The 24728-nt window shown below is 44.7% G+C and overlaps 1 protein-coding gene across 5 annotated transcripts in view; it reads right to left on the bottom strand.

The window, feature by feature from the left end:
- Nucleotides 1-24728, bottom strand: part of LOC139050791 (uncharacterized) — a 59373-nt gene that overhangs the window by 14518 nt on the left and 20127 nt on the right. For 2 of the 5 annotated variants that reach the window (XM_070527545.1, XM_070527544.1), the window contains exons 3-6: nt 12280-12463; nt 9248-9362; nt 5988-6249; nt 3028-3340 (exon numbers count right to left, since the gene is read on the bottom strand). In XM_070527545.1, the coding sequence (XP_070383646.1) occupies nt 3028-3340; nt 5988-6249; nt 9248-9362; nt 12280-12463 (874 nt within the window). Of the gene's footprint in view, nt 1-3027; nt 3341-5987; nt 6250-9247; nt 9363-12279; nt 12464-16437; nt 16637-24728 lie in introns of those variants that run through there. The other 3 variants (XR_011509080.1, XM_070527542.1, XM_070527543.1) reach the window with 3 other exon arrangements.

The raw sequence follows: 24728 nt of genomic DNA, 5'->3' as shown, positions 1-24728 counted from the left end.
CGGGATTATTTAATCAGACTATGGGACAGAATGAGGTGATTCGCCCGATTAAATTGTTTTCCGATAGCAGAGGAAGCTACCTGGTTACGCTGGTTACCAAGACAGAAGACACTTGACTTATATTCTCTACAATTTGATGGCGGTTTACGCCGACGCAAAAAGGTAATGAAGGCATGCAAAATTTTGATATAAATAGTACGTACCTCTGATTCGCAAGTGAATTATTTTGCTATGTCGACCATAGGAACATTAGTCAAATATAAAAAAAGAAGTGCCAAGGAGTACATTATTTGGCAATCAATGCGTACCGCCTCCCTAATTTGGATTTGTCCATTTTTTTGTAGTCATTTACGTCTACCTACGAAAAGAACAGCAATAATGCGAGAAGGAGGTAGATGCTGAAATCTTGGTACTCAGAGTTTCGGACAGTGCCAAAATATGTTAGCGTTATGATCTTGGTTTCAATAATGGGAAAGAACTAACAGTAATACTTCCCGAATAAAGGCCTATCAATCGACATCAAATGCTTTGGCAATCCACGCTACAATATTGAGCTTTGGACGATATCCTATGTGTGTGTTATATCTTATACAATAAAGCAGGGGTCGGCGGTAAATCACTCTTCAAGTGCCAAGTGGTGGGGACATGCGAGTTTATACATGAGGCTTTTCGACTGGCCATCAAACTTGTTGGTTGTATTAGCCTTGCGCTCTTGAGCAGCTGATTTCTTTTATTTGAGCATAAACTTGGCAAGACTGACACTCTAAAGATGTGCTTCAGTTAGGCTTTAAAAATCGTGCAAGCATCTAGTGAACATTGTTTCCGTAAACATACCACACGTCTGTTACACTGGTTGTCCGAACCATATCACTGAATAGGTAGCGGAACGAGTGCTAAAGAGAATGCACCACAAATGATACACGTCCGGGTGCCCGAATACAGAGTTCATTCAACCCATACATTCATCAAGTTCATCGAAATATAATTGCAGAACGTAGTAATATTACTGTTGCGTTTTCAAGCCAAAATAAATTAACAAGTCTTGGAGTGAAGAGCAGACCAGGCTGACAGTCAATTTCTCTTTGATGCTGTCAGTTTTACTGCGCTCGGGCGACTCCAACGGGTGGTTCTAAGTACTCGCTACCACTCGTCGAAGGCTGCCAGTTACTCGAGGGAACACAAAGCACGTGACCGACCCATCTCCTTTCCAAACTAAGCCGGCGTAGCCCTCGCGCAATGCTTTCCTGCCCTTTCACTCCCCGACGGAAGCGAAATGGCTCCGATTGGTTGCGCGCGTAGCTTGAGCACGCGTACGCGACCAGAATCCTTGCTACGAGAAGGGGGTTAACCGAGTGCCCGATTTTTATTCAACATATAAGGAGCCCCCAAACAAAGACACCAAGAACTCAAAAGAAATTACTTGTACCTGATTTCACTATTAGTATGATTAGTTTTGTACCTAATTTCAATTAGTAAGTACAAATATTTTCCCCTGCATTTTCCACGGTATCTTTGTTTGCTTCTTATGATATGGAGTCCTTGGTAATGACTCGCGCTCCAGCGCCGGTGCAGCTGTGAACTCATCAAACCGCCCTTTCCCGTAGCTGTTCTCCTCTGGGTTATATTTTTTTTGCGAGAGCAAGACAACGTCACCGAAATGTTTCCGTCAGTACAAGCATACATGCTTCACTTGAAAAAGGAGCACTTGCATGGTATTCGTTCACTTCACTGCAAAACATGTGACTGCCGACCCCTCTCCAAAGATAGTGTGCTTCTGGGTAAAAGCGTGAGCGAATTGGCCAAGCGAATCATTTAGGCAGAGCACAACCATCTATGGAAACACATGTATCAGAAAATCGTCCATCTCATGTTGAGAAATATTGTAGGAATGTTCGCGCATGACAATGGATGTTATTCACGAGCAAGGCCCCCTATACATTTCGATATTGTTGTTTGTTGGCTTGCGGGACCTATTCTATTACGCATCCATTTAGTGAAGGTATGTGTAGCTTTAGATCCAGCAAATCAAGACTTCATTGATATCAGCAGAACTGATAGTTATGAGAGATGGCACGAATTGCTGGTGAAATATTTAGCGCGCATAGTTGACATGGACACAGGACAAGGTGTGTCCCCCTTTCACTGTGTCCTTGTCAATTGTGCGCGCTAAATATTTCACTATGACTTCATTGATAGTTTGTATCATGAGCCCGTGTGTACTTGGTGTCGCAATTTATCCAGTATCGGTTGCGCTACGTTTAAGAACATTAGTGAGAAGTCACACCTACGTTTTCTTGGTACTGCCACACGAGCGCAGCTCTATGAGCAAGTGTTCTGTAACGCGATATTTGTGTCTGAACGGCACGTGTGTCAAGTCGAATAATCACACTAGACGAATTGTTCGTGCTGAAAAAGAAAGTACCTCAAAAAGTACTAAGGAAAAAATTAGAATATACGTTTTATTTATTTTAGCTAGTATTTCAAGCAGCGGCATTGCCCTTATTCATTTACGTAAGATTTGTACATTGCTGCAATGTTATTGGGTATTTGCGGAACTTATGCGGTACGGAGAAGTAAAATATTGGTCTTAATACTGTAGCTAAACGTATTTTATAGAATTTTGTCATACGTTTTACATCGTGGCATGAAAATACGCGCACACTGCAAATATATTCGTGCGTAACATACACTGATCATTAATAAATGCCTGCCTGTTGTTTAATGTGGTGAAATGGGCATTATGCAGATACCAAACGATGAGGCATAGAAATATTGCCCAAAATATGTTCGCATACAATCCATGGCCTGCCATTATTATAAAACTAGAAACGCAGATTTAGGCAGGAATCCTGCGCAATGGCAGCTTAGTTTTCTTGATTGCATCCCAGAGGTGCGTGTAGCATATGCGAATGAAAGAAAGAAGCGCGCACATAACTTCATTCACGGCAGTCGAACATTATAAAGTTCTTCAATTGCTAGATTTCTGGTGCATTGTTAATGCGATTGGTCGCTTTTTGAACTGCTTACGTGTTCCTTCCGCCGCTCCGGCTTCCTCATTGGCAAGCATTAGCGTAATATGGCAGGGCCCTTGTTCCAAGACTTTGAGGTCTGGAAGAACGCGCACCCTTATGCTTGCTTCGTTTTGCTGGCCGAGCGTCATCCTTCGTGTATGTGCGCCAACCAAGCGCTCCAAACTGGGGCCTGCGATACGTGTTCGTATGTTCGCAGTGGTGTCCCGAGCGTCGTCGTCGTCGTGTGTCGCCTGCTGCGAAGAAAGCGCACCGTCATCCGGTGCTTCGGAGGCGCCGCTTACGTTTCTCTCCCGTGAACGGTCTGCGCTCTGAAGAGGGAAACATATACGCTGTTCTGGAGCCAAAAAGGAAATTGGTGAACAAACTGTGGCAGGCATGAAGCTGCTTCAAGCATCTTCAGCAGCAAAAAGCACAGCCTTCGGTATTAGTTTATTTTATTCTGCAGAAACGGCTCGAAGCTGAAAGTTGGAAGCCACCTATTGGTGAATTCTACAATGCTCCGCAATCAGCTTTCCTTAGAGACGATGTATTGACTGAAACAATGCCGACCCCTGCAGGTTCTTTAAGCAACACGTAAATGGTAATAAAAGCACGCTTGCATACTCTCCACGCCGGAAGCCAGCCGCTAAAAGATGATTCACAATAGGCCAACGCGACACCGATTTCAGAATGCCGATGGTCGGCAACAACTCTGGAAAAGAAAGAACAGCGTTCCTTCCTTTGTGGCGGACCATCTTTCACAATGTACCGACGGTGATCTCTCAGCCGGCTGTCGGGAGATTGTCGGTGTCGGTCGGTACAATGTGACAGAGACACCGACACGAAGTAAAAATGCTGCTCCCGACAGTTAGACTGAAATTGGTGTCGGGTTGGCCTAGTTTAGTTTTGCATGGTATCACCACTTCTTTTCTGGCATATAGCCATGTTCACTGCCCGACTATCATCAGTGGCTTCATTTGAGCACCTGGAAAGTATATTGAGAAATTTACTCGGTCTCTATTTGTACACCGCAACCCCTTTATTTCACGAAGAGGCCTACGCATCGCAGCATCTGTCCGCCACAGTATCTAGCGCACACTGGATGTACAAAAGAAGCAAAGACAAGAAATGACTTCACAATAAAAATCTCAGTGGCATTTCACTGTGTGGAATGATGACCAGTGGTGCTGTGTATGTAGGCCTCTCAAAGGCGAAGTGCACCTCCGCCGTGGGTCAGCCCAGCATTGTACGATCTTAGGCATCGGTGCACGCATAGGGAGCGGTCAACGCCTGCTTCACAGCCGCGGGTATTGCACTATTTTTGGGATAGGTGCGCGTATGGGATGTGATTCACGCCTGGTTCACATCTGCCAAGGGGCGACACGTATTGCACTACCTTCGGGTTTGGCCCAGGTATTGGGAGAGCTTAACGCCTGCTTCATCTGCGACACGGGCCGCCTCGCCATTTCAGTATCTTCGCGATCGGCCCACATATTGGGAGTTTCATGTCTCCACACGGATACAATCCTGGTTGACTAGCCCTTAACAGCACAAGGTACGGATGCCCTTTGATCGTTATGAACAATTACTGTTGCAGTTTTGCTGCTCATTTCTGGGCACTGTGAAGCAAATATTGACGTACAACCAGCACCAAGTACGATAAGCCGATCGCTAAGCTGAGAATCTATACATGCGTATACTCAAATTTAGCAGGAACTTGCAAAAGACAGCGTAACCTGGGCAGAAATAGCAGTTTCTACGTGCTAGGTCACGTTTTCGCAGTAAAGACAGAACGGCCACGTATTTTGGTTCTTTAAACGCCATTTACTGTAAACGACCTTCAGCAGGTAATTGTGGGTGTGCTCCACCGGTACACAGCAAACGAGAAATCACATTGCACATGTTTCACAATTTGACAATAGTGTCGGAAAGTCGAACATTTTGTTGTCACGCGTTTTCCTTTTTGGAATTCGGGGCACCATTTTATGTCCAATTTTAATAATGGTTCCACGCAATTATTTTGTATGCAGAGCATAGTATAAGCATGCGGACGTATTCTACTGTATGGGAACTTCAAGCGAAAGTATGTTGTCAGCCTTACAATCCTGCAGTGCAACATGATTCCATTTAAGTGATGTAAATTGTTATTTCAATTATCGAATATAGAAATAAATTATACCAAGGTATTTGCCATGTGCTTGCATGACACAAAACGCATCTTTACATAAAGCATGTTGACAAACTGAACTACCACATCTCGAAAGAATGTAGGCAAATCAGGTGATCTTTCAAGAGAGTTAGGAGGAAACAAGCTTCGCAGTTTGGCAGTACTGCCATCAACAAACAGTAATTGGCCGTGCAATGCTCTTAGCCCTCTTGTCATCGACATCGGTCGTTGCACTTATTGTGATTTAAGTGAGCTAAGTCAGGCGAACAGCACCCCAAGATTCAAGCAGCTACAACCTTTGGGCGATGCAAATTATGTCCACCTGCATAATGCTGCTTCTACGTGCTACGTCTCCTTTAAATCTCCTGCGCGATGGAGATTTAAATCTTTTACTTCACTTTCTTTCATTCTGCATACGTCTTGCGGAAAGTTTAACGAGATAAGGGAAACATTAGACAGGGTAATAAAATCAGCAACTTGATTTACAATTCGTGATTTGAGGTTAAAGTACGAACATCTGGTCGACTGAGCTTAACACGTAATGTTGACGGTGTCACTCGTTTTTCGACATGATGTATGCTTAAGCGAGCGATAATCTGAAGAAGGCCACTCATTCAGTCTACATTTAAAGTGCTTGAATAAGCTAATCGATTTCTTTAGTCGTCATTACGGTGCCTTTCATCAAATCGTGCGCGAGAAAATCCTGTCAAAATTTTGTACGCTGTAACCGAAACCGACCCTTTACATCAACAGGACGCGGCCGGTTTATCTATTGTTTGCTACTTGAAATTTCCGTCGGGCGTACTCACATGGGTTCCATTCTGAAATGTGTTGGCAGGCGGATCTGACGAAGGCTGATGAAATGCGGAACGCTGACAGTACACACCATGAATGATGCGAGCACTCAACGTAGCATATGTCATTTCACTACTTTCATTGAACATGGCGACAGGTGAGAGCGGCTGTGATGACCCTGCAGTGGAAAGACCTTCTCCTTCTGCTTGCCCGGGTGTTCCCGACGGAGGGGCCTGCGGCGGTTCATGTGTGTTGATGAGGATGTTGAGTAACGGCCTGAAAGTGCAAGTTGAATAGTTTCAGCTCCTCTGTCACTCAATACTTCCCGTTTAGTCAGTTCTGCATGACTGGGTACTTTGTTTACTTGGTGTATGCCTTGCACAGGTGGCCTGAATCTGTGAATTGGATAATTTTCGTTCTAGACGTCCTGGTATACTATGGAAATAAACTGAAAATTGAATTGAATTGAACTTAGCAAGCAAACCAAACACGCTGGTTTTAAATTATGCAAAAATTAAACTTTCCTATGGCTAGACTTTTGCTGGAAAGACAGCTGTTCTGATGACCTAATAAGAGCGTCAACGTAACCTTTCGATCATTCAATAGACGTGTTTAGTGGGCCAGTTGAGTATTTAACATGTGTTTTTGTACATTATAATTTTTTTGTTTTTGGTTTCTCTACGATTGATGAATTTCCACTGACAGTGCTATTCCGGTACAACGGAATAATAAACACTACTTCGGGTCTCTTTGTGTCTCGGTGCTATTATTGAGTAACGTTATCAATACGACCTTCAATGACTAAACGTTTTGCATATTCCGCATGTAAAACAAAAATGATAAAGAAGAGCTATCCGGGGTCAAAGAGCAAGCACTCTTTCCGGCATGACACCGTGAAGAATGCCGGATCAAAGTGTGCAATCATTCCCCCACAAAATAAAACAATTAGGATCACTGTCGATGTATTGTTGGTCATTCAGAGCTTTCTACAATTACAGCACCAAGGTAATCTTTAGGATCTTAGAAATGTTTCTGAATGATGCAATAAGAATATTTCAACAGTTAAAGCTTTCGTAAGACGTGGTTGGAATTTATGCTTCTTTTAACCTCAGCTATTCCTATTCCCTGCAAATTTGCCTAAATTTTGTACTATGATCTGGCATTTACTACAAATGATAAAATAATTGTTTGTAGTTTTATTAAAATACGAAAGTAAGACGTAGGAACACGTTGCAAATATACATGGCAGATACCCAGTGCCAAGCGTGTAACCAGGATTTTTTTTCTGTGGGGGGAACCCATGGTAACTTTGCTATGCAAAATAGGGCGAGGGGGGTGGATCATTGCTAGTTGAAATGAGAATAATGCCCACAATTCGCCACGAAAATGCGTAAGCCCGCTGAATAAAAATGAAATAGGATTTATCTCACAAGTACGCCTGTGAGATACATGAAGAACACTGCCAAGAACAAGTAAACAAACAAAATTGGAAAATAAAGACTTCTAGTATCGTTTTTTGACTTAGCTCTGGAAGAATTATAGAGAACTATATATTTGCCCAACAATCAGTATTCATTCGGGGCCCTTGCTTACTGCTTTATCAAGATATTTATTAAAACTGACTCGTAGTGTTATTTGGGAAGTTCCGTAAAGAAACGCAGCCCTCAGTCCTGAACACCCATGTAAAGCGCCGGACGCTACGGTTCTAGACGTACTGCGCCCACTTCCGAAGGTTAGAAAAACAGCCATATTAGCACAGCAGAGAAGTCTTGGGCGACGCGACTGATAACTGTTAGAAGCGTCATCGAAAACACAGAATCATTCTCCACTTCCGGTGGTGTTTTCTCTACTTCCCTTTTAAATAAAAAATTTGGTCCATAACTATTGTTAAAGAATGGTTAAATTCGTTCATTTTGCCTTTACTTCCTGTATGGATGTTGCCTTGGCTCTCTCCCTTAGTGGATCGCCTAGTTTCTCAACTCCTTACGAGTCTTGCTTCCAGTTGCCAATTTTGCACGAGAACTGCTTTACAATTAGGGAAAAAACCAGACGAGGTAATGTATGACAGTCTTATTGTTTATGGATTTACAGGTTATTACAGGGTTTGATGATGGACGCTGTTTCGCATGATTTTAGTTTCCACATTGTCTAAGCATATCGCGGTTAGATGCTAGCACGAATATGTCAGCCTCACTGTGAGCCGTCGCTCGAGAAAACAATGGAGCACAAGGAAAAGTTTTCTCTGACCGCAACTCGTTCCACGCGAGTATAGACCAGCTGGCTACGACCGGATTTCTTTGCATGGTCCCTGGATCAGTGTAAACAAAGATGGTTGAACTAACAAAGCAACAGATATGCGCGTGACCATTGAATTGACGGGCACAGAAAATGTTGATTGCGAAATAAAATACAAAAAATTAAAGAAAGGTTTAAGCCCTGCCTGCTAATACATGGGGACAACTGAACGCATCTCGACTTAATCGTGCGGGCACCGAATCGATGAGAAAGCTGCTCTTTACACCCCAGGAGATGCCGATAACTACTGCCATCGAAAAGGAGTGAAAAAGGCAGCAAAATGTTCTCCGGCCGAATAGCTTACAAGTCTCATGATTGATTGGACGGCGCTTTAGCAATGTGTGTGAGTAGTGGTGGCATGGAAGGGGAGGGGGGGGTATGCCGCCCCCGCTCCCTCCCTAGGTACGTGCCTTCTGATTGCGGCGTTTGTGCATTGTCTGGAGCTTTTTATTGACCTGTTTACAGACGTGTCGCCCCAAGCAGTCCAAATAAAAAGTCATGTTTGTTTTCGCTGTCCTCAAGATGCTGGTACATTTTTTTAATGTATAGCACAAGGAAACAAGCGCCCTAATTCTTAAATCCTTTGTAGCATGCGTAGAAGAGAAACAGCATGTGCTGCACTCTTTCTTCATTGGTTACAAGACTACAGAAAGCAGCGAACAAGGGCAGAGATGACATACGTTAAAATTATTCCCTTTATATGATACGTACAAATCATACGTTGAATAGAAATGAAAGCGGACAAAAGGTAATTGCTCCAGGTGAAGACGGAATGCCCAACTTTAGTATTGTGCGAGCATTGCTTTGCCAATAAAATATGCCGCAGTGGTTCTGATTTCATTGTATTTTGAGACAGGTTTTCTCAACCTTACCATTTTTGTAGGTACCAGAGATACCTTGTAAGCGAGTAAATCTATCCTGTCTTGCTACTTGTGCCCCTTTTTCTCAATGCGCTGCTTGAAAAAAAAAACCGACATACCACGCTCGTCGTAGGGTCTCCAATATGACTGACGGGAGGACAGCCGCCATTGCAGCCGCGTTTGCTGCTGGAAGATCGGTGCTGTCCTCATACGACGGCTGCGTTACTTGAGAAGCTGAGATGGAAAGAGACTCGAAGGCGTCGGACAAAGTTTGCAGCGGTTCTGGTGCAGCAGCATGTGCATCAGAAATCACATACTTGGTGCCTTTCTTGAGAAACAAATTTGTTTAAAAATCATTGGCAGTCATATTTATTAAACGAATTGCCGAACACTTTCTATTTCTTCTCTATATTATAGGAAAGATGGCCCTTAAGGGAAAATACTCATTGCTAGTGCTGATATCTTGGTAGTCTGTTGGTCTATTGCCTAATCTAGAAGGCAGCAAAAGATGTTAACGATCACATGCACAGCTGTAATATAAGTAGAAGCAATTGTGTTTTAGAGCGCAGCTCTTTGGCGTCCGTTCCTGGGTTTCGCGTCGTCGTCGGCGTTGTCGGCCTCGTAACCAGCTCCGCCCCCCTTCGCTGGAGTGGGAGACGAAGGACGCGAGCTGCGAATGGCGGAGACCAATGAGAGCGGCCCCTTCAGTGACGTGCGCGCGCGATGCTGGTGTCATGCGGACCCTCCTTACGGCTCGATGCGCACTCGTGTCTGGTCTCAGCCGATCCGCTCGTTTTGTACTATCGTCTGCTCGCGCCAAAGCTCTCGCCCGCGCCTGTTTGGTTCTGTTGGGTCGGTCTCGTTCGCGCTTGCTTTGGTTGTTATTGTGTGAGATTGTTTCTTAATCTGATTGTATGCGCTATGCGAATTGTATAGTACTTTCTGGAAGCCATGCGGCACCAGCGATCACACTGGAACCTTTGACGAGTCATGTATAAACGCCGGCTCGCTTGATCCGCAGATCAGATTTTCGACCATTACCGACTCTGCTACATGTCTCTCTCAAATTCTTTGCTTCAAAATATCGCGAAATGGAAACACGTATAGAGCTGCGCTGAAATTTCGCATTAGGGAGTATCGTAATCGTCGGATAATTTTTTTTTGTTAGGTGTTTGCTCACTGTAGCGGCACGAGCACCTTTGGGGAAGGTGCCAGTATCCTCATCAGCCGCCAGAGCAAGTAGAGGAGACGCGGCATTGAAGAGAAAAGCTGTCCATCAAACCGTTGAGATGTCCGCAAGATCTCGCACGACCGCAAGTGCATCCTAAAAAACTTACGATAGTCGACAGTCGGCGACGAACACGCCATGAAACTCGGTTGCGCTATCACATACGGCATTTCAAACAGCGCATATCTTTCAGTCGCGAGAGTACGACAAGCACAAAAGCGAACAAAAGGACTAAAAACTGTTTGAAAAGATAACCCTATTTGAGATCTAAAATCAAGCATCTTCATAATTATGAATTATGAAATCCAGTTAAGCTTTTTGTAATGTTCAGCATGCTCCGTTCATCTCTGGATGTCTAGATTAGATTGTCTGAACAAACACGTCACACGCTTAATATAAATGAGGGAACTCTCCCCATCATGCACGCGCTGCTTACGTAACGTTCTGAAGTTTGCATATGCTTCGATGAACTTTCCTTCATCCCATTGTGAACAAGGCTTCGGTAAGGAAGCAGAAACACCTTTTAGATTTCGTCCTTTTTTAGTACTTCTTTTGTTCAGTGTCTGTTGTTTTATTGCTTCATGCTTCATCCCGACCAGACGGGCTTCTGTGAGACCTTTGACTTCAAGAGTGAATAATGTTCTCACCTGTCCTAATCAACGCGGTGTTTTTTTAAGTTGTGAAATAACCCTTACTAAAAAATTACCGACGATTACGTTACTTCCTAATGCGAAATTTGAGCGCAGCAAATAAGCTGCTTCACCTTTTCGATAGATTGAGGCAAAGAAATCGAGCAACACATGTATGCGCTATCACAGAATTTTTTTTTATTTTTCACACGTATTCCTTTAACAAAGACTGCACTAACAGTTCTTGACAGTCATGAAGGAAGCTTTGTGGTCGGAGAAATAGACTGATATATGTTCGACTTGGTACACCAATGCTTGATTCTCAAAGACGAGATCTATACAAGTGCCTCGCGAGGTTGTCACAGCCGTGGGACGCGTTACGAGCGAGAGGAACGGGATGTTCTCCCGCATAAGTGTTAGGAAATTGCTGTTTGTCTTTATGTCAACATTAAAGTCCCCCACTACTAACATCGGTGTGGATCGATGGACGGTTAATGCGAGTTGCAGGAAGTGCACGACGTCTTTCGTGAGTGCGGTAGCGGACTCACGAAAGCGGTATCAGTCGGTCGCTGCTAGCGCTGGGGGGATGAAAGGGGGGCGGAGCTGGTTACGAGGCCGACGATAACGCCGACGACGACGCGAAACCCAGAAACGGACGCCAAAGAGCCATTTGTGTAGCCAGCCCTCCTCCACAGTCTCTCCTCCTCCCTTCCATCATCCTCCCTCGCCCGGAGAGCCGAAAGCGCGCATGCGCGGCGGCGGCGGAGCAGATTCGTCGGCGAGCTGGTTACGAGGCCGACGACGACGCGAAACCCAGGAACGGACGCCAAAGAGCTGCGCTCTAAAATATGGAAGGTTTCTAGTAGCTTCTCTGTACACAGAAATACACATATTGCTAGTTGTTCTTTTTTGTCCGAATATCAACAAACCCATCATTATGGGTGAATTTTCCAACTACGCCTGGTCTTCAAGCCATCAGGCACCTTCAGTTTCACAGCTCTCAACCCAGGAAGGCAAACATTTGGTGTCTTGATAATTTATTTATGGGCTTTACGCGTGACACCGACAATATAAATTGGAGGCAAGCCATAGTTGGGGAGGGGGCGATAATTCTGGCTACCTGGGGCTCTTTATCCTTCATGTTTTATGGATATGCTTCCGTCGTCGCTGGGATGAAATCCGCGGCCTCGAGCTGGGCAGTGCAATGCCATAGTCACTTGCTTCAGTATTGGGTGTTTTTTTTTTTCACTGTAGTTTCATCACTGAGAGGAGTGACAGTGTAAATACTACTTACTTTGTTCATGCACGTTCTGATTGCCTGCCCCAGCAACATTGTTAGTGTGTGCTTGATTTCCCGATGAGGAAGTAATAACCGGACTCCTCAGAGGACCTCCTTCATAGGGATTCCGTAGCAACCGCTCGCTGTCGGGTTGCGTAGGCGAATCATGTTCCTGGGAAATTTCGCTTGTTTCGCCAACCTGCGAGAAGCCGAATGAATGAATGAATGAATGAATGAATGAAATAATGAATGATTCATTGATTGATGAATGATTGATTGATTGATTGATTGATTGATTGATTGATGAATGAATGAATGAATGAATGAATGAATGAATGATGCTTAATGGCGCAAAAGACAGGATGGCCATAGAGAGCCATGCCCGTAGTAATGAGTTCGCTGTATAGTTATGTATTAATGATAAGTGGCTAAAAAGGGGCCTTAAATATAGTTGCTCGAAAGTGCGTAGAATCTGTGTGTAGTAAGATTATAGCGATGGAGAAATGACGTGTACTATGAGTGTTAAGATGCTTTGTGGAAGAATGATACGATATACAAAATATGTCAGATGCAAAAATTCACTGCACGCTTCTTTAGAGCCTTTCAAACACAAGGGCGTGCAGGCATGTGCTATACAAAATTGCCACAGCGGACGTCCGGAACGATGATGCACTACTAATTTAACGGACATATAACATGGGGGATAGCATCATTAAAAAAACGAGGAGTTAAAGAGTTTTTTCGAGTTAAAGAGCTGTTCTTGACCAAGAAACGTAGCCGGGTGAACAGGATGCAATAGCAGTATGCAAGAGCAAAATGTTTCTTTCTTTCAACTTTGGCCTACCGGAACCAGGAAGAGGCCGGAGTTTCATTTCCAGTAAGTAGAAAATAATTTGTGCCAAATGTGTGTACTATTCTGAGACGACAGAAGAAGACATAAGTTCGTGATTTTGTTGCGGAGGACCAACAACGTAACAGTGGCTCTATCACGCGCCGCGTATTTATTTCTGCTTCCCACATGCATTGACACTGGTTTCGCAGTTTCTTTCATAAGAAAGCCTTCCGATCTCTCACAGGGGCAGCAGCGTATTATTAACAGCGTGGGATGCAATTGATGTGGCCATCTCGTCTGCAGAACGTTACCCCCGATGCCCCCATAGCCAGGTACCCAACATATTGTTACGAAGAGTTTCGAAGAAATGGTTTTATTTACAGGAGATGGACGATCATAGCGTGATAGTAGCGCAGGTCGGCCTCTCAAACTCCTTGCTCTTTTCGTCTTCTTTCTTCTTGTCAGTGCCTTTCGTATCTGTTACATTTCCCCGCAAGCAGACGAAGCCCGTGGGGTGAGTCAGGATGGACATGCAGGGTAGAAAAGCTTCAGGCGAGCTATACGAGTCAGCTGAGTTCTGCTTGGTCACCGACCATTGCACAGAAGGCGAGCTATGACGCAAGTGAGTCCGCTCAGGCGGTCCACAACTACAAATGGACCTGAATATTGTAACAAGAACTTTTGGCACATTCTACGCTTGCGTTGCCGCGTCCAAAGAAGGACCAAGTGACCTTTTTCCAACGATACTTGTACTACGTAGCGGTCGCCGTATCACTCTTTCGAACGACTTTGCGAGGCCAGAGTACGAGGACGAGCTATTCTACGGGCTTCTTCGGCGAGATACAAAGTTTTCGATATAGAATCATCACTGTACAGGATAATAATAATAATAATAATATATGGAGTTTTACGTGCCAAAACCACTTTCTGATTATGAGGCACGCCGTAGTTGGGGACTCCGGAAATTTTGACCACCTGGGGTTTTTATACGTGCACCTAAATCTAAGTACGCGGGTGTTTTCGCATTTCGCCCCCATCGAAATGCGGCCGCCGTGGCTGGGACTCGATCCCGCGACCTCGTGCTCAGCAGCCCAACATCACTGTGCAGAATAAAGGGTAAGGAAGTGTCCAGAGGGCTTCGCGGTAACCTTGCATACAGGAGATAAAATGGGCTATAGTTCGTGATTTCGTGTGGCCTTTGCCCTCTGGCGGCGATATTGTCACGTGGAAGTGACGATTGAGGACTCGGCAAGATAAGTGGATGATGAAAGTAACATTATTGGGCGAACCTGTGCCCAGAAAAACAGGCTACACTCAACGGTCAACGAAAACAGCGAACACAGTCGACAACCGTCGAAAATCTGATCAGCAGGTCAGGCGCGTCGGTTTTTAATTATCAGTCGTCGAATGTTCCAGAGTAATCGCTGGGACCCGCGTGTCTTCCACAAAGCTCTACATTTTTCGCGTCGTTCACACATGCGATCAGATTACACAAGGTTCAGTCACAGACAGTGGATGGAAGCATCGATAACATTCCAGGAACTTCCAACACATGCAGGCGCATCCTGCGCTGTGCGATAACATTTATTAGGTGATGAAACGTGTCGTTCAATAAAGACAAACAAGTACACGTGTCACTATATCACCGCCCACCATGGGGTCCAGTTATGGTGTTTCATGCGCCAATCAATGGAAATCGTTCCGGACAGGTGGCCGATTCTTCAACGGTACAACACTAACGCGCTAGGGTCGACTGCAGGGCTGGCCGGGCGGCGCCTTCCAACGGCGCAAAGTAACGAGATCGACAAGTTGTTACTGATCTCCTCAATTCGCGTCATTGGAAGCCAATGATAGGCCGGTCAGTCGACTCTGTACTGCTGTACCCTGTACTGCGGTACTGCTGAAAAATCGGTCAACTGTACGTCATTTTACAGCAAAGATCTACATGGCTAGGTTCTGGAAAAAGTTGGAGCAGTGTAGATCAAGAATTCGTCCCCATACATTGGCCAATACCCAAGATAGGGTAGTACTGGGCCGGCGCGCGGCGGAGGTGAAGCTCATAAGAACAGATAATACACTTTGACTCGCGTTGGCCATGTCTACGTTCGTACCGCTTTCCCTTTTCTGGTGTTCCCAGTGCTTCCGTATCTCTTTTCCTTTCTTTCCGGTCTCCTGCGGTAGCAGACCCGCGAGCGTGCTGCCTACCAACACAGCGAAGCGGAAAGAAATGCGAACCGTCCATGCGGCCCCGATCACGCAAACTTGGAACGTTACACCGGATCAGCGGCAGTGCTTGAGATGGCTGTTTGTGAGGAACCAGTTTTGTGTGGTCTCTGTTGTGCGTGACCGTGGGGTGCACGGAAGTGCGCGTCTGTTGTTCACGGCAGGTTTCGTTAGTCAAAGGTGTCGTTTCAGGTTTTGCAACAATACATGGGTATGCTTACCCCGACGGTGCTCCAGAGTCTTGCGAGGCTGAACATAGTGGAGGAGAAACTAGTCGTGCTTCTCCTTTTATTTATGTACATACGGCGTTTGACACACGGCAATGGACAAGTCACCATTAAGGGACCCACATACACAGCTTCGCTGCTCGTTAACCTTCACTCAGAGGAATGACACCGAATTTTTCAAAGCGCATCGGGAAAGGTGCGAAGAAGCGAGTAATTGAGGGCAATTCCAGCAAGGCCAAGTCCGCTCTTAGCACACACCAGCACTGTCCTTCTGCAGGCGCCTCTGAAAAAGCGCACTGTTTATAGCTGAGCCAAAGAGACCTTCGCAGCCGCATTCCGATGGGGCGTGAAATGAAAAAAATGCCATTGCGCTTAGATATAGGTGCAACTTAAAGAGGCGCAGGTGGTTCAAATTGCTGTACTACCCCACTATGGCGTGCGCGAATATCTGATTGTGGTTTCGGCACGCAAAAGCCCATTATTGATATAATTCAACACGATTGAGGATTTCAATCGCTGCTTACTAATAGACCGGCCCTAGTGCTTAGGCACGTTTGCCTGAAGAGCAAAAGTGCCTTTTTGACATTCGAAAAAGATCCAAGATTGCGAAAACATCGTCCAGAATTTTTACAAACGAGCTGCAACTCTCATGGAAACGCTACAATATTTTGCATGCTTCAGATCTCAGACGCTACAGTTACAGGAGAGCTTTGGTCCTTACTAGTAGTCTAAACAATAAGCAATGTTCAAGGGTCCTTGCACATTTGAAATTATGCGTGTCAGGTAAGGCGACGCAACATTGCTATGCTACCGACCCCACAAAGTTGTCCTTACAAGAAAACTAATCAAGGTCGCCTAGAAAGCTACATATAACCAAGTACCAACACTTGCCTGCGTCCCTGGCAATGAATTCGCTTGTATGGGTGCATCATCTTCGACGACTGCGCCTACTTGATCACCATCGCCTTGCATATTGCTCCGTCGTTCCCACGGTAGATTTGTGGTTGCGTACGTTCGAGTGGATCCTTGTTGCAGCCTGACTCTTCGTTGCGCGGTCGATTCTAGATATGGCTCTAGAACGACTAGTTCGAAGCGCATCAAAGAAAAGTCACGTGTCTCAACAGTTGTTACGACACATAAGCAGGCCATGCATACGTTACTCGTAAGACGATGCGATAATAATATTGTGCTTTTCATTCACCTTCAGCTCGGATGGCGGAAAGATGGTATCAGTCGTTTCCCATATATTCGTGAAGACACGCCGTGGTATTGAAGCCGTCGACTTCGTATGGCATCATATTTGTTTGATTCATATGTCCCCTAGCAACTAGGTTTTACTAAATGTGCCTGAAAGATTCGTTAATTCTTGATAATATATACAAGAATAAGCTTTAGAATAGTAAACTGCTGGGCTTGCTGCTTTCACATCACTTTTGCAAAGTGGAGCGCTGAAGCATAGCGGAAAAATGAGACGTGGACAGGAAGGACACTCAATTGCAACTAAGTATGCTTTTAGGAAAAAACACCAGGAACGCTATTGCGCATGCGCCACCATGGAGAATTGCGAAAAAGGCTAACAATTTTTTTCTATAAAAAATCGCCAAGCAAGAGAGCATGTATCACTACAGCAATAGCGACAACTAGTGTAGGTGATAGCCACAACGGCACGTGCAAGTGGCCTGCCAGAAATAATTCCAAAAAAACATGAGAAGAACATAAGAAGGCATAACAAGAAGAACACCTGTGGAAAAGAAACACATGAAACCACGCATCTCCTGTGCCGCCGATGTGCGATATGCAGGCTGTCTACCAAGTAGAAGAAAAGCGAATTCTCAGGGATTCTGAATAGTATGGAAAAACTAAGGGAGAACGCAGGGACTTTGTGCAATAATCTGGGAAAATTAGCTATCAGTTTCTTGGAAGGGAACGAAAGTCGCCCTAATCTGGCTCGAGTTAAAGAGAGGAATCGCAAAGAATTGTCTTTGACGCCGTGCCGTCGTATGGAGGAGTCACCGGTGTACAGTCAACGACCGATTGTCCGGACGCCCAATTTTTGCGAAATGTCCGATAATGCAGGCGGCTTCGTGGTACCACCACGTGTCCCATAGAGTAAATGCATAAGAGTGTCTGTCATTTCAGACGCAAGAACCCTTCGTAGTCCAATTTTTCGGACGTTTGGAGTGATTGCATCTTCGAAACGGCATTAATCAAAGCCAACACCACCGTTTACATTATCTCGCCGCCTCGAACCAGCGCTCTCGCATGCATATGCGCTGGCAGCCGCAGCCATCAGCGCAGCAACGCTAGGCTTAGCTGCTTTAAGGATCGCTATTAAGGTTCTAGCCGTTCGGTGCCATGTTTTTCCTTAAAATGAATCGCCGCTGTGCGAAATGGCACTGTCTCAGCCTCTGTAGTCCTCGCGATTGTCTACGAACCTTAGAAAGCATAGGCGTTGCATAATATCGGTTTCCGAAAGCCACCTTTGCCTTAACACAGTGGTGTCACGAGGTCAAGCGTATGTAAAATATTGCGTGTGGACGGGCAATTGTCACGGGACACAGTGCATTGGGAGGACAAAAGAAGCATATAGAGTGCTAAAAAGTGGGCACGTCCTGTGCTGCTGGGGCTTAGCAAAGAGACGAGAACTAGGAGTCGGATTCCTGTTTAATAAGGACATAGCTGGTAACATACAGGAATTCTATAGCATTAATGAGAGGGTACAGGTCTTGTCATGAAACTTGATAAGAGGTACAAATTCAAGGTCATACAGGTCTACGCACATACATCCAGTCATGATGACCAGGAAGTCGAAAGCTTTTATGAAGATGTAGAATCGGCGATAGGTAAACTAGAAACAAGATATACTATACTGATGGGCGACTTCAATGCCAGGGTAGGCAAGAAGGAGGTTGGAGAGAAGTCAGTGGGAGAAAATGGCATACGTTCTAGGAATAGCAGGGGAGAGTTATAAGAAGTGTTTGTACAAAAGAATAATATGCGGATAATAAATACCTTCTTCTGCAAGCGGGATAGCCGAAAGTGGACGTGGAGGAGCCCGAACGGCGAGACTAGAAATGAAATAGACTTCATACTCTGCGCTAACCCAGCTGTCATACAAGATGTGGACGGGATCGGCAAGGTGCATTGCAGTGACCATAGGATGGTAAGAACTCAAATTAGTCTAGACTTGAGGAGGGAACGGAAGAAACTAGTACATAACAAACCGATCAATGAGTCATTGGTAAGAGCGAAAATCGAGGAATTCCAGATCAAGCTACAGAACAGGTAGACTGCTTAAACTCAGGAAGAGGACTTTAGTGTTGAAGCAATGAACGACAATCTTATGGGCATCATTAAGGAGTGTGCAATAGAAGTCGGTGGTAACATTGCTAGACAGGATACGAGTAAGCTATCGCAGTAGAACAAAGATCTGATTAAGAAACGCCAATGTATGAAAGCCTTTAACCCTATAGGTTGAATAGAACTGGCACAACTTTCCAAGTTAACTAGCGTAAGACAGCTGGCATAAGGAAGTGTGATATGAATAGAATTGAACATGCTCTGCGAAACGGAGGAAGCCTAAAAGCAGTGAAGAAGGAACATGGAATTGGCAAGAATAAGATGTATGCGTTAAGAGAAAAAAGCCGTCAATATCATTAATATTATGGATCAAATAGTTCAAGTGGCCGAGGAGTTCTATGGAGATTTGTACAGTACCAGTGGCACCCAGACAATAATGGAAAAGAAAATATTCTAGAGGAATTTAACATGCCAAAAGTAAAGCCAGAAGAAGTAAAGAAAGGTGTGGGAGCTATGCAAAGGGGCAGGGCAGCTGGGGGAGATCTGGTAACAGCAGATTCGTTGAAGGGCCTTGGGCGGATTGTTCTTGAAAAACTGGCCCCCCTGTATACGCAATGCCTCATGATCTCGAGCGTACCGGAATCTTGGAAGAACGCCAACATAATCTTAATCCATAAGAAAGGGGCCGCCAGAGACTTGATAAATTATAGACCGATCAGCTTACTGTGCGTTGCCTGCAAAGTATTTACTAAGGTAATCGTAAATGGAATCAAGAGCAACTTAGACTTCGGCCAACCAAAGAACGAGGCAGGATTTCCTAAATGCTACTCATCATTAGACCATATTAACACTATCAATCAGGTGAGAGAGAAATGTGCCGAATATAACCAACCCTTACATATAGCTTTCATTGATTACGAGAAAGGGTTTGGTTCAGTCGAAAACTCAGCAGTCATGCAGGAATCACGGAATCAGGGTGTAGACGACCAGGATGCAAAAATACTGAAAGATATCTGTAGCGTCTCCCCAGGCACCGTAGTCCTCCATAAAGAAAGCAACAAAATCCCGATATAGAAACGCGTCAGGCAGGGAGATACGATCTCTCCAATTCTATTCACAGCGTGTTCACAGGAGGTATTCAGAGACCTGAATTGGGAGGAATTGGGGATAAAAGTTAATAGAGAATACCTCAGTAACTCGGGATTCACTGGTGCTATTGCTTTGCTTAGTAACTCAGGGGACCAATTGCAATGCATGCTTGCTGACCTGGAGAAGCAAAGCAGAAGGGTGGGTCTAAAAATTAATCTGCAGAAAACTAAAGTAATGTTGAACAGTCTCGGAAGAGAACAGGAGTTAACGACAGGTAGCGAGGCACAGGAAGTGGTAAGGGAATATATCTACTTATGGCAAGGAAGCGACCACGTATCCGGATCATGTGACTGAAATAATCAGATGAATAAGAATGGGTAGCGTGCGTTTGGCAGGCATTTTCAGATCATGAACACCAGGTTGCCATTATCCCTCAAGAGAAATGTGTATAACAGCTGTGTCTTACCTGTACTCACGTACGGGGCAGAAGCCTGGAGGCTTACGAAAAGGGTTCTCTTAATTTGAGGATGACGCAACGAGCTATGGAAAGAAGAATGATGAGTGTAACGTTAAGTGTATGAAAAGAGCAGATTGGGTGAGGGAACAAGCGCGAGGTAATGACATTTTAGTTGAAATCCAGAAAAAGAATTGGGAACAACATGGCCACAATTAGCACAATACCGGACTAGTTGGAGAAGTATGGGAGACGTCTTGGCCCTGCAGTGGGCGTAGTCAGGCTGATGATGATGATGGCAGTACGTATTCGATAATTATACACGCGTGTACCCGCCGTCTCTTGTTACAGTACGAGCACCGGTATGCCTAGTAATAGGCCTTAAGATATTATTCGGAAATGATTTCGAGAATTTGATCTTTTAAGGTCAGTAAAAGACATGCATTATTTTTTCGAACTGCCCGATTTGATTTTTCAGACAAATTCATGGCTCCTAGGGAGCACGAAAAATCAGACATTGACTGTACAACTGACCAAGAGGATGCTTGAAATGGTCCGTGGGACGAACGCGAGGCGGAACGTGGACAAGAACAGAATTGATTGTCCCATTGAGGAACGATCTGGGAAAGAACTGTGCCGCTGCTTCTTTGGAAGAGCTTGAGCTCATAATGCAGAGTTGGCTGACGCAAAGATGGAGCTGACCCTCATTCAAACCAAAACAAACTCTTGAAAGTAATGAAACACAAAACGGAGGCATTGTGCGTGGGCTGAGAGTATGTGAGGAAAGTTGAGGTAGACATTCCAACTGTTGAGAACATGTCACTTGTGACGCAGTTCGGGAATAATACCAATGATCTTGCGATCCACAGATAGAAATAGCTCATTTTCCAAAATATTTGCTTTTGTATGCATCTCTTTTTATTCGTATTTGAAAATGTACGGCCCGATTTACAATCGGCTTTACCATTTAGCTTTTCCGAGTATACTTTTTTTGCTGTGCATTTTACTCTCACCTACCTTCAGTTTTCTACATTGAATAAAATAAACACTACTCCTTACTATACAAACTCGATTAAGGCGTTCTTTGTTATTTTTTCGTTGTTCTTCGTTAACCTCCCTACCATTCTGTTTAACAGAAATGGTAGCGAGGTTAATTAAGGACGGGCCCGTTTGGCTAGCCTAAACTTGGGGAGGGGAAAAGGGGAATAATAGATAAAAAGCGAAAACATAAACTTAGTCATTCACAGAGTCAGTCATAGAGGAATATCCCCTGTCACGAGCGTTCGTACCAAACGACTACGCCAACATGACGGGCAAAGGGACGCAAAGGACAATGCAAGGTTGCAGTGGGGCACATTTAAAGGCATGGATGATGGCATTGGCGAGCGAGGCAAGATTGCGCATATTAGTGGATGCACCTGTGCAAACATTGTCGCCGGGAGTGCGTATGATTTAAGCATGCCTGCGTGCGGGCATTGCGGATCATGACGAAAAGCCTGCGCAAATACCCAAGCGTAGACGCCAGGGATCAAAGTAACGACTCGTGGCCGTTCAAAATGCCGTTGGAACAATTTACTAGGAGGCCAACGTGAACTGCGAAGTAGTGTGCATGGAGACGCAATTGCAGGGAAGTGCAAGATAATGACCACCGGACTGCGCCACGGTCGATGCCACTGGCACCCATTGTTATTTCAATGAAACGTTTTGGGTAAAAATACCGATCGATTGTGTGGACTTCAGAAGTTAACGCACCGTCGTGAACGCGGCTACCGAACCTGGCGACCAGGTCAATACGTTGTGGCTGTTCGTAGCAAGAATTTCCGTCAATGAGGTTATTGTGGCATAGATGTTGCGGATGAACCAACGAAGTTGCGACAAAATTCTGATGAATCTTCGCACCCATAGGGCTTTCATTTGATGATATCAGGGCAAGTGAGATGACATTCCTTTGGAATACTGTTCTGCCTCATTGGGCCTGTAGCTTCGTAGCCCTGTGCTTTTAGATGCCTTACTAGTTGCATGCTAGTGAAAAGATTGTAAAAATAACGTACAATTGGAGGGGACAACCTTCTGTTAGGAGTTCATCCCCGATTTAAAAGAGCGGAGCTGCTAATTTACTGCAGTCTTCTTTTGTACTGTGTTCAAACTGTGTGCATACTGTGTGTATCTATCTATATGCTCTACATGTATGCATGCATGCGTTTTGAAAAAAGTCTGGTAAATTGAAGAACTTTTTTCTTCTTCCCTCTTTTGCTTTTGGAGGCGGTCGGTCGTCGCTAACGCTCGGTGGTGAGACTTCCAATGGAAAGGTGCCGACAGGAAAAACGTGTGCTCTCGCGCTGCTGGTTTCCTATGAAATGTCTGTGGAGTCACAGACAGACAGACAGACAGACAGACAGACAGACAGACAGACAGACAGACAGACAGACGGACGGACACGGACGGACGGACACGGACGGACGGACGGACGGACGGACACGGACGGACGGACGGACACGGACGGACGGACAGACAGACAGACAGACAGACAGACAGACAGACAGACAGACAGACAGACAGACAGACATAAACAATGTAGTTTGTAGCTCCTCCGTCACTTTCTGTATTCATTGAAAAAAGTTCCATATCATCCGCATACGAAAGCACTTGTATGGTCTACATTATTGAATAGATCCGCAATAAGATTGTGTCTTGATTATGCATGAACAAAGCGGCTCTAAATACAGGCAAAAACAAATGTGACAAACAGCATCCTAGTTCTGGTACTATTAGAAAGCAACTCCAAAAGTCCTCTCGACATTCGTCTCTTTTAAAGCGCCGACACAACAGAGGTGCCCACGGATACATGATAAGGTGATTGCGTGTGAAGCGCGTGTGAAAAATTGGCGTCCGCATTGGCATGCGCTCGATGATGCACGGTCTGTGAGGCAAGATATCATTGAAAGTAATAGGTAGACGTGTGGCGACCAAACAACGTGAGTGGACAACCAGTGACTTTGCAGGATTACGAAAGGATAGAACGTTGGGCTAGTTGCAGGAACTTGACAGCTTGGCCTTACTCAGGCTTTAAAATCAGCAAAACCTAACCAACTGGCGAGTGCTTTAATTAGCAACAAGGAATCGTCCTTCAATGTGTAGCGTTTCGAGGAAGAAAACAAAGAAAAGAAGCATTCCTATAGCCTAGCGGTAAGAGCATCGGACCGCTCTGCGCACCGTGAAATGTTTTATGCCTGCATTGCGAATGTAGAATCCTTTTTTACGAAACAATGTGAGAGAGCAACCTAGAAACATTCCCTGATGTGCACGAACTGTCAGATTTAGAGAAGTTGTACATGGAGAAGATCCTACAAAGCAACCATCCTATTTGCCTTACGCTATTTCAAGTGATATCATTTCTAGAACGAATGTGGCATGTCGGTTCTTTAAATTTCACAGCTCTAAACACTCGAAATAGATCATCTACATATAGTAGAGTGCTTCACACTGCGTATTGCACACTTTTCATGTTATTTTCGTCCTATGGATTTCGTATATCGCGGTGATATTGCAGGTGCAGGTAGGCTACGTTTTTTTTTTCGTTTTTATTCTGGCTCACAGATTATTGTTTAAAACCGTTCATTTTTTTCCCTCTCTCCCTTCTTTTTAATTCACTGATAATTAATGCAACTGAATCTGGTTTCTATATCATGTTTCGATTTGAACTTAGGTTCTGAACATTTGTTTTCGTAATTTTGGCTTTACCTGTTGTTTAGAGGTTGCATGATTTCGCTGCAGTGTACAATTTTCGTGTTTTCTTCAGTTGCGCTGGTGCCAAGATAATTGGTTCTGAACTGCTGAAGACCGTCTTCGCGCGTTTTCTTCCAGCCTTCTCCATGTATTTTGTACAAATAGAAAACAAATACTGTATGTTTCATTTCATTTAATCTCCCCGCTTGCCACTGGCGTCTTTGCCAATCCATATATTGATTGTGCACCAAGTTATAAGCGCGAAACAAAGAAGCAGCACAACCTAGTACACAACTGCGAGAAAGATGAATAGACAAGAAGAGCGCTGATCAATAACTCTAGGTCCCTTTGAGATAAGCAAGCTATAAGGGCAATGGAACACCTGTGCGCATATGAACAAAGCCGGAGGCAGCCATGCGCACTACCTTTCTCTAATAATAGGCTGCAAGAATATATGGAACACGACACCTTAGACCCTGTGTTATTAACATGGAGATTAAGGAGAAAATATTTGCTTTTTAAGAAGGCCCTAGGACCGTAGGCTTCACCTGAGGTAATGTGCTCGTTCCATGGGATCGTAGGTGTACACATTTGTAGTGAGAAAAGTTTTAGG

The sequence above is a fragment of the Dermacentor albipictus genome, chromosome 10, assembly GCF_038994185.2.
Source record: "Dermacentor albipictus isolate Rhodes 1998 colony chromosome 10, USDA_Dalb.pri_finalv2, whole genome shotgun sequence".
In the NCBI taxonomy this organism is placed as follows: Eukaryota; Metazoa; Arthropoda; class Arachnida; order Ixodida; family Ixodidae; genus Dermacentor; species Dermacentor albipictus.
This window is presented reverse-complemented; position numbering and strand designations above follow the sequence as displayed.